Source organism: Juglans regia, chromosome 9 (genome assembly GCF_001411555.2).
Source record: "Juglans regia cultivar Chandler chromosome 9, Walnut 2.0, whole genome shotgun sequence".
NCBI lineage: Eukaryota > Viridiplantae > Streptophyta > Magnoliopsida > Fagales > Juglandaceae > Juglans > Juglans regia.
This window is the reverse complement of record NC_049909.1, coordinates 19,986,746-19,997,758: the sequence shown is the minus strand read 5'-3', so window position 1 is coordinate 19,997,758 and position 11,013 is coordinate 19,986,746. Positions and strand designations below refer to the sequence as shown.

The 11,013-nt window shown below is 35.8% G+C and overlaps 2 protein-coding genes across 2 annotated transcripts; both read left to right on the top strand.

Moving 5' to 3' along the window:
- Positions 1–1,634: 1,634 nt before the first annotated feature.
- On the top strand, positions 1,635–5,485 carry LOC108997445 (tyrosine--tRNA ligase 1, cytoplasmic). The gene is made up of 10 exons (XM_018973740.2): positions 1,635–1,863; positions 1,995–2,142; positions 2,623–2,912; positions 2,991–3,087; positions 3,462–3,567; positions 3,676–3,758; positions 3,903–4,048; positions 4,247–4,352; positions 4,914–4,973; positions 5,169–5,485. Exons 1-10 carry the CDS (start codon positions 1,745–1,747, stop codon positions 5,187–5,189), a joined length of 1,176 nt encoding a protein of 391 aa, XP_018829285.2. The 5' UTR covers positions 1,635–1,744; the 3' UTR covers positions 5,190–5,485.
- Positions 5,486–6,167: 682 nt separating this feature from the next.
- LOC108997287 lies at positions 6,168–8,808 on the top strand. The gene is made up of 5 exons (XM_018973487.2): positions 6,168–6,518; positions 6,980–7,046; positions 7,292–7,340; positions 8,061–8,105; positions 8,378–8,808. Exons 1-5 carry the CDS (start codon positions 6,267–6,269, stop codon positions 8,442–8,444), a joined length of 480 nt encoding a protein of 159 aa, XP_018829032.1. The 5' UTR covers positions 6,168–6,266; the 3' UTR covers positions 8,445–8,808.
- The last annotated feature ends 2,205 nt before the right edge of the window (positions 8,809–11,013 follow it).

Sequence of the window (11,013 nt, the reverse complement as noted above, 5' to 3'; positions counted from 1 at the left end):
TAAAAAGTGGTACAAATTTCATAAAAAATAAATTGATTTTATATAATATATTATATCTATTTTAAAATAAAAATAATTTTATAATCTAACGTATTATGTTAAATTACGTCAACTTATAAATTTTTTTTTAAACTATTCTAATTAAAGAAAAGTAATTCACTTGTATTACTTAATTGTGTAATTACAGAAAGTGACGGAACTACTTTATATACAAAGCTGAAAGTAACTCTAATAAGCAACTATATTGACTAATACTTAAATAGAAAGGTAACTAACTTTCTATGTGTACACGTGGGAAATAAAATAAAGACAGAAAGTCTATATATTCTGAGTAATACTCCTCTCAAGATGGACTATATATGGTTACTAGTGCCATCTTGCCAGTAAGATGATTGAACTGATGTAACCCAAGTGACTTGGTAAGGACATTTGTTATCTGGTGGCTGGACTTCACATAATACAGTTTAATATCTCTAGGTTGAAACTTCTTCTTCGCAATGTGACAATCTAATTCAATATGTATTGTTCTCTCATGATATACTGGATTTGAGGAAATGTGGATTGTAGTTTGATTATCACAGTATATTAGAACAACTTGATAATGAACAATACCAAAGTCTGGTAACAAAATTTTCAACCAAGTTAACTCACAAACAACTGCTGTCATTGTTCTATATTCTAACTCAGCATAAGATCTAGAGATGATATGTTGTTTTTTCGATTTCCAGCTAACTAGATTGTCACTCAAGAAGACAATATACCCAATGATAGATTGTTTGGTATTAGGGCATGCTACCCAATCAGAATTTGTATAAAATCTTTAGCTGAAAATTAGTTGAGGAAGAGGAGAAATACAAGCCTAAGCCAATTGTGGTTTTGATATACTGAACCACTCTGTGAACTACTGCCATGTGTGGCTGTCCTGACTTGTGCATAAATTGACTCAATTTTTAAATAGAAAAAGCAATATATGACCTTGTAATGGTTAAGTATATCAATCTACTAATTAATCTTTTGTATTGGGAGGGATCTGCCGACTCATCAGCACTGCCTACACTCAGAATCAGATTATGCTCCATTGGATAAGTTGCTAGTTTGCAACTACTTAAGCCACAATCTTCTATAATTTCTAAATAATATTTTATTTGACAAAGATGAATTATTTTAGAAGATTTGACAATCTCTAAACCTAAAAAATACTTTAAAGGTCCTAAATCTTTTAATTTAAATAAAATATTGTTATAATATTATTTTTTAATATTATTATTATATTGAGATTTGAAAAAATTGAATTGTTTATTATATTTTGTGTGGAAACTTAAAAAAATTATAATAATGAGATGAGATGAATTTCTTATTAAATCCAAACGAGCTCCTGATTTGTACACTTAAAAGAATTATCCGTAACACTTAAAAGAATTATCATTTAAAATAATTTTAAGCATCTACCGTTTAACATAGATTAGGTAATGACAAACTGTTCAAAGTGCTGCTCAAGTATACGAGGTAGCTTGGAGCGCACTGAAAGTTTTGGACCAACAATTTTCATCGGATCTTGACTAGCAACATTGTACACAACGTTAATCTTCAAACCACGCGGCGACTAGGGCTCACGTGACACTCGGCGCGCCTTTTACGCATCCCCTATACACGCCGAAAAGAAACGAAAACCCTAAAATCTGACAACAGGGTCCCAAAGGGCCAAAACCACCCCCCCGAAGCCTCGCTTGCTTGTGCAGCTCCAATGGCGACCGAAGCACCAGATCAAAATCAGACCCCACCGGAGGCCGCCATTCAATCCATCACGATTTCTGACTTCCAAGCCGAGGTGCCATCCTCGAGCTCCTTGAACCCAACCAACGAGTACTAATCTCTCCGCGAAATTCACTCATATTTGCTTAATTGAGATTCTCTATTTGTACAGATACGCAAGAGCATCTAGTTTTGTCTTATTTCTTTCATTTTTCATTTTTTTTATAATGGATCTGATGTAGGATGAGTTTGGAGGAGAAGTACCAGATCGTGAGGAGTGTTGGAGAGGAGTGTATTCTCGAAGATGAGCTGCGAAATCTACTGGATAAGAAGCCCGAACCGATCTGTTACGACGGGTTCGAGCCCTCCGGCCGAATGCACATCGCTCAGGTAGTACTGCTTATCGTATGTAAAAATCTTTCGAATTATCATACTATCCTTTCGAAGACTTCTAATCAATTTGTCGTTTTTTTCGTAAGTAGATGCATTTCTACTAAAGTTTGTGGTATACCTAATTACGTATGAAGAAGCATGAATTGTGTACTGTTGGATGTATATTGTTCTCGCAGAAAGATTATACCATTGAAAGAGCATGAAGGGCAGGGCATAGCCATAGCTTTGAATTTTTTTGACTCTTTCATTAAAAGAACGAAACCTAGACGGGACAGGGCGTCTCTTGTACACAAACCCGATTTATTTTTATTCCTTTTTACGTAATTCTGAAATTATTGTTTGACTATTCGTAAATATTGAATTTCCCTGTTTTGGAAAGAGCTGTTGGAATCTCGTGTGTGGGGGGCAGGTTTTGGTTTCTCTATGACTTATGCTCTGAGATCTGAAAATGGGTATATTTGCTAACTTGGTCCACAGGGAGTTATGAAGGCTATAAACGTGAACAAGCTGACATCTGCAGGGTGCAGAGTGAAAATATGGATTGCAGATTGGTTTGCCCAGCTAAACAATAAGATGGGGGGTGATTTGAAGAAAATCGAGACTGTTGGGCTCTACTTGATTGAGATTTGGAAAGCTGTTGGAATGGATTTGGAAGGAGGAAAAGTTGAATTTTTGTGGTCATCAAAGGAAATTAATTCAAGGGCACATGAGTACTGGCCTCTTGTTATGGATATAGCTCGAAGGAATAAGCTCCCGAGGATAATCAGGTAAATAATTGTATGAATTTTTCAATAAGCTGGTTATATGGTCCTTTTTTACTTATAGTTTGCTGTTTGTCATTACAGGTGCAGTCAAATTATGGGTCGAAGTGAGCAAGATGAGTTGACTGCAGCCCAAATTCTCTACCCATGCATGCAGTGTGCTGATATATTTTTCTTGAAGGTGCTTGCCTTTTTCCTTTAGTATTAAAATATTCCCTTTTGTTGCCCTGGTCAGTGCGTGTGGAGACTGTGTCTTGCACTTCGTTGTTTGCTTGAAAATTGCATGAGATTTTGCAAATGTTTGTTGCTGCTAAGTGGAGGCAATATCCAGCAGATTCACTTCTAGCATGCTGAGATATATTTATAAGTTTGTTGATGCCAATGGTTATGCAGTGAAAATGATGAGGATAAGGATGAAAGTGCTGTTCTGGCTACCAATTTAACTTTATTTTCACTAATATCAAATATGTTTATGGACTATGGAGGAAGCAATTGCTGTATCTCTGTTAAAACGCATTATTGTTAACTATATAAAGTGCTTTTTCCCCAAAATAGGCCGACATTTGCCAACTGGGAATGGATCAGCGGAAAGTGAACGTACTTGCAAGAGAGTATTGTGATGACATCAAGAGGAAGAACAAGCCTATTATTTTGTCACACCGTATCCTTCTAATCCCTATACTGATGATTTCTATGTTTTTGTATCCTATAATGTTCTACGTGAATCCTTGTGAGGTGTTTATTACTTTTGCTTAATGGTGATTTACAGACATGTTACCTGGTTTACAGCAAGGGCAGGACAAGATGTCAAAAAGTGATCCATCATCCTCCATTTATATGGAAGATGATGAGGTAGGGTGCTGGCAAAGGGGGTATTAAATTGTCATTTAGTTTGGGGAAGGGTTGCATTGCCTCGATTGGTTGCATGTAGAACATGCACATTTTGAGATATGAAAGTAGGTTTTAACCTGAAACTTAATTTCATGACTGTCGTAGGCTGAAGTGAATTTGAAGATAAAGAAAGCTTACTGTCCTCCAAAGATTGTGGGAGGCAATCCTTGCTTGGAGTATGTTAAGTATCTGGTTTTACCTTGGTTTAAGGAGTTTGTTGTACAGCGCAATGCAGATGATGGTGGTTGTAAGTAAGTTTTATGGTTTCAGGATGGCAGTATTTATTTCATTTAATTAAGGCTAGGACCGTGCATTTGAACCAAAATTAACTCCCACAAAAATGCTTGTTCCTTAAAAGAGTGCAGTTGTCCTGAGCTGTTTTGCCAAGCCAATTTCTATCTGAAACATTGATTCCAATTGTTCTCTTACGCTGCCTTGTTCTTATCCAGGACCTACAAAAACTTTGAGGAATTGATTGCTGACTATGAAAGTGGAGAGTTACACCCAGGTGACCTTAAACCGGCTCTGTCAAAGGCATTGAATAAGATACTTGAGGTATGTTCTCATTTATATTTTCTTAATGCTCTTTAGGTTAGCTAATTAATGCAACTGTTTGACTGATGTGAGATAAATATTATCGGACTCCTGCAAGCCATTACTATCTTGTATTATGCTTAATTTGCGGGGAACCTTTGATTGGATGAGCTCTGTTCATTGAGTACCTTCTATGTATTTAAAGAAGTGAAGAGTCACCCACCCATGTGTAGCCCAAATGGTTAGGGCGAACTTGTGTGCATGTGCCCCATGTCACAGGTTCGATTACTCTGGCATCAAACTGCGATTTAAGTGGGAGGCCATGGCGGTGGATTGTTGTGCTGGTCTCCCTGGTGGTTTAGGTTCCATGGGTCAGTCTTAAGGGCTCTGCCGTGGGGTGGTTCCCAGTCATTAAAAAAAAAAAAAAAACTGTACATCCATTAGTTGACTTGCCTCAGTTTTGTTGAGGGGATGAGGAACTGATGCAGCTGGTTGCTTATGTAAAGTATGCTCCGGAGAGTCATAACTCATCATCTTTGTTATGTCAGCTGTCTCTAACTGCTTTGTTCTGTCCATTTGCAGCCCGTAAGAGAACACTTTAAGAAAGACAATCATGCCAAGGATCTATTGAAAAGGGTTAAGGTATATGCTCATTTAACTAAAATTTTTTAAAATTTTATTTGCTGTTTTTATTTTGATTGTGATTATCATTTTCTCATAACATTTGGCTTTAAATCACAAAATATTTTGGTTTATTACATTTCATTGTCATCAATTAATTTGTCCTCGTTTTATTTCTGCTGGGAAACTCAAGCAACGGTGTCTGTTTTTTTGTAGGCTTATAGAATTACAAGGTAATGCGGAATAGAGCCTTCAACTCCTGTTCTTGTCAATTGGTGGATGTAAGGTCTGATATGTGGCAATCGGCTTGCTGCCATTGTACTCATTTGAAACATTTATCACGTTATAGTACTGCCGTTCTAGGCCACTTGTATTCTTTTAGAAAGAAACGATCGTATGTTCATTGTTCAGATATTTGTTACTTAATTATGTTCCAGATGACTAAGAGCAAGGCAAAACCTAGAGATTATAGGTTTGCTTTTTATATGCAACTATCAAATAAATGCATTTTCAACATATATTGATATTCCCAATTTTGGAAGGTTCCTCACATGCATTATTCCGCCAATAAATCTGCTAAAATAGAGATATTTCGATTATGAATGTTGAAGCTGCATGCAAGTAGGACATTCATTCAAATTAGAAGTAGAAATGAGTATGTTTACCCAAAAATATCAATCAAATTTCTCCAGGCTTTGCGTAGCGGCATATTGATAGTGGGCATAAATTACACTTCCTCAGCCGTTCAACAATGCCAGAGACCATGTTCCTTGTAAATGTGCAGGCGTGGCATGCATGTTGCTTCTAACATGCATGTCCTTATCGAAGCTGGTCCTCTTCATAGCATGATACATTAAAAATACTAAAAAAAAAAAAAGAAAAAAAAAATCTACAGTCGGTGGAATTCATTTTGGAATGAAAATTCTTTTTATAAGTTACTATTTACTATTTCACATCTTATGAAAAAAAAAATTATAAGTATGAAGGGTGAGAATAAATATTAAGGTGTGAGAATAAATAGTGATTGATGATAACATTACTCTTATGAAATTGCTCGCGCTCGGCAGCTCTAGCAGCCCCATTTTTTGTTTACACGTGTGTAAATACTTCACTTTTTAGGGAATTCGTTACCGTTGTAAAAAAAATAAAAATAAAACATTAGCCCAGAATGTGATTGACTTAGGCCCAAAATGGAAGTGGGTCGAATTCTTTCTCAAAGCCCAAAGAGAGAGAGAGAGAGAAAGAGAGAGGCGAGATCTTCTGGTTCTTGAACCAGTTGCAGCGAAGTCGCGCACCCGATCATAACCGCCGGAAATGGAAGAAAATGAAGAGCGAGAAGCTCAGGGAGAGGGTTACGAGGCCAATCCAGAAATCCTAATCTCGGAACCGACAATCGATCCTCCCTCCACGCGTCCTCAAACCCCGCCCGAACCTTCCGAGGAATCAAATACCGCTCTTGGTCAGACCGATATCCTCAGAGCCCTCGAGGTCGTGGAGAGAGACTCTGTGGCCATCGCCGAGAGCTTTACTTCTCTCTTCTCTTCACTTCGTTTAGCCATCTCCGAGGTAAAACTTGGCTGTTTTATTTTGATTGATTGATTTTATTATTTATGTTTTTTGTCTTTTATTTTCTGTTTGGCTGGCTAGAAAATATGGGAAATTTATATTTTCTGTTTCAGTGTTTTGGCTACTAAATTCTAGATTAGCTTTCGTTTAAAAGTCCTCTTATCACAATTTCTATTTTGCTTCCGATAAAATCAAGGAAAACGAAAGAATAAGAGTAATGCTAGAGAGCTCCTCCTATCTGACAAAAACTTGACCAATGGTAGTGCCGACTCACCACTGCCGCTGACGAAAATTTGAGAAAATATTTCATATATGAAGGCATCTTTCTTTAATTGAGGTTTCTCACCAACCAAATAGAGCCTAATTTATTTCCAATCTTTCTTAGTTCATGCTTATTGGCTGTTCAAAATTGTCGTATTTCAGAGAACAATTTATCTGATGGAACAATGCGAATATTGTAGGTTACTGGTAGTTCGGTCAATCACATGCATTGCTTCACTGATGCTGCGGGCTGCCTTCAAGAATCTGGTAAAAGATTATGTAACGTATAGATATTTTATATAATGCTGCTATCTAGGTTAGCTAGAGAGCCTAAGACTGTAATTATCAATGTTGGGATGTTAAAAATCATAATTGCCGGTTGTGGTGACTACTTTGTTCGAATGCTGGATCTTTCTATTCTTTTGCTATGCAGTTCTTTTTTTCTTTTTGATGGGTAAATATGAAACAAATAAAGGAAACATATACACTCAACAACGCCTTCTGCTATGCAGTTCTTGATGCAGCAACAAAGGGGAATCGGTACATAAATTCATGTCTCAGGTATTTTTTTTAAATGCCACCTTCTCCATACTTTGATTTAAAAAATATTACAGCTTAAATAAAACCATTTGACAAGGGTCACTGCATATGAAATTAGGTTCTCTCTTGAGGTTTGTGCCCATTTTTACGTGTGAAGAAAATCATGCATGCCCATCCTTGAATCTGATGTGAAAGTGTCTCTTGAGTTATTTCTTCTTGTGATAAAATGGTGTATTGGTTAATGTTACAAGAGTAATGATTTTTATAAGTCTCAAGTATACTGTCACGAAGGCCCTTTGTAAAATGTGAATCCTACCATGACAAAATGCAAAAAAAAAGTCACTTTTTTCTGGTGGGGTCTATTTTTTTACAAAAGGCTTGCGTGAGGCTTGCTCACCTAAGACTTGTAGCTAACATCACTCATGTTGCAATGACACAAGAAAGTTAGGAATGGAACTAAAAGTCTAAAACTACTAAAAAAAATGTCTTGGTTAATGTTGCAACAAGCGTATAAAGATGGGATTTCCAACCGAGAATTGCTACAGACACAAAGAGATTATATAAAAAGTAAATCCACAAACTGATGTGAGTTCATGGAATCTGTTAGATTTACTTCACAATAAAAGTAACTTTACAATCTGATGTATTACATCAAGTCACATTAGTTTGTGGTTTACTTTTGTATAATCTTTTTGTGGCTAATGTATTTCCCTTTCTAACCTTATGTGGATATTTTCACAGATTAAATGAGGAGATGAAGGGCATGGACAGTCTAGCTATACAGCTGTATCCTTTCCATTTGTTACCTTAGTTTATATATGTGTTGCATACATAGCTCATGCATCTATCATATTCTCTTTGAAGTTGCTTATTGAAGGACCCAACAACGCACCTCATTTTTACCTTCTTCGAAAAGTAGAGGAATCAAATGGTGGTTGCAGCCCCTTTAGTTAAACACCAAATGTTATGAATTAACCACATTTAGGACCCTTTTCCCCTGCTATATAAATAACCAATTAATTCTCTTATTGATACGGCCTTAATTAATTCTCGCGAAGAAAATTCCTGAGGAGAAACGTAGATGCTTTAGACACAGCTGTGAACAAGCTCCTCCGACTGCCATGAAGTTTGAGCTGCTCCGCTCAGTGGTTGCATCAAGTGCTTAATCTTTTCCTTTACTTTGTAAATTATATGCGACCTGTATTAACTTGGGAATTGAGACTATTACAGACTTCATTTGTGATACTGCAGTGAGTATGAAAGTTCTCCCTCATTGCTCAACATGTTTTGAGTTCTAGGCTGAATAAGCTGTCCCAGTCTGTGCAGAAAAACCAGGAGATGTTTTACATTTCGACTGAGCCGCATGGGATTTCGTTAGCGTTTGTGGACTGCTGTATTTTCGGGTCAATCTTTGAATGGGCTTTATCTTTTCTTAACGATGAAGCCCCTTTTGAGTGCACAAAGATTATCTATTAATAGCCGGTTTGAATTAAGAGATGATCTTATTATTATTCATAAATTTTAACTTACAAATATCATTACTATTCATAAATTATTTTAATTCATCTCATCTCTCAATTCAAATTGGGCTAACTCTTTGCTGTAGACCACTTCTGTATTAACAAAGCCAAAGAGACTTGGTCTAGGGGGAGAGAGAAAGATCACAGAAAGATCTAGCCTCGTTTATTTTTAGAGATGAGATGCGATGAATTGAAATTAAAATTAAAAAATTGAATAAAATATTATTAGAATATATTTTTTAATATTATTTTTATTTTGAGATTTGAAAAGATTGAATTGTTTATTTTATTTTGTGTGGAAATTTAAGAAAATTGTAATAATGAGATGAGAGATTTTCAAAGCAATCCAGGCAAGTTGATTGAGAGTAAGGTTGAATAATGAGCAAAATTGCCACTAAATTCCTCATCTTTTTGTTTTCATCTTTGAATAATTCAGTTTAATCGAGAAAATTAGTGGTAGATTGTTGATTTCGATCGTTTTCCCTGGTCCTCCTTTTCATGTAGTCGTGCCAATGTTATTTTCAATTCGGGTGGCTTCCGTTGAATGTTAAGTCGACAATTGTTTTTGTCAACTTGGTACATTAATTAGCATAAACCCAAAAAACTTCAAAAAAAGAAAGAAAGAAGATTATTGAACAAGTATCTTTTGTTGGAACCAACGCTTATTTTTTAACTGTATTTTTCACTACCTGCATGCATAAAGCATTCAGTTCGTCAACATGAATAATTGATTGGTCATATGAATAAACAAAGAAAAAGGTTGTTAGATAATGTATTTTAACACCAATTTGAGCTACTACTGGCGAAGATTTTCATGTGCCTAATGACTACTTAATTGCGTTGGCAGGACTCTAATAAGTGCGTACCTACTCGGCCAATAACAAAATCATCCACACTTTAATCTTAATCTAGGTTTGAGACTCTAGAGCCTCGACTTTAGACTCTCTACACAAATAATATATATATATATATATATATATATTACTGTACGATCTGTTGTTGCGTAGAAAAATGCAGTTTGAGTTTTCCACTAAGTTTTTTTTTTTTGGTCTAGGAAGAACGTGCCACTACAGATTTAATATCTTTTTTAATTTCTTTTCTAAACTTAAATATTTTAAACGAAAGAAAAATAAATAAAAAATTATATATATGTAGAGTTATTTTAATTTGTGTACTTCTTTAAAAATATTACATGTCCTAGTAGGCTAGTACTTTATAATAATATGGCTATCACTTTTCTATTGATTGACCATAAATTTGAATAAAGAAAATGCTAATATGCCTGATGCACGTGATCAATAGTGTGTTTGCCTCTTTTTTTTTTTTTTTTGAACTAAGTGTATTTGCCTCTTTGAATGCACTAACAACCATATTTTTCGATCATATGCATCGGGCATAATAGCGTAACCTTTGAATAAAGACTTGGAGATCCGTACGATCTGATAAGAGTCGTTCACATTTTTCTTTAAACTCATTCGTCGTCGTCGTCGTCGTCGTCGTCGTCGTCGTCGTCGTCGTCGTCGTCGTCGTCGTCGTCGTCGTCGCAGATATCATTCAGCCTACAGTTCATGAAAGGATAGATAATAGATATTGTCAAAGGGACACAAGGAGTCCATCAGTGTCCTTACTGTATAGCTTTTATGCTTGTCAAAATATGTTTGGCATTTTTACATAATCAGATTCATTGAGTGGATAGACTGCAAGCGAGGAGGACCCCCTTGATGTCTATTCATTCATTTTCCACACACGCATGCATACATACATACATGATATATATATATATATATATATATATATATATGTGTGTGTGTATGTATGTATGCTGTCATGATATATATACAGCCCACAAACACTACACTACACTTCGCATTATTATTCTAGTGGGATATCCAGAACCTGATTGGAGAATGCTGACTTATTCTGCAGCAAAAAGGGCTTGATATTTAATGGTAGGGAAAAATAAAAGGAGAGAAAAGGGGACAGCTGTTTCAGATTTGTGGTTCTCAGACCACTAAATGTGCTTGCTCCTATCTCACATTCCGTGTCAGTGTTTGGTCCTGCTTGTTTCTTTTACTTGTCCAGTGTTAGGAAGATCTTTTCTTTTTGCTCAAATTGATTGAACTTTTTATTAACTTTGAAGATCTATTGCTATAAGAAGATTGGTCTTAGAAAAC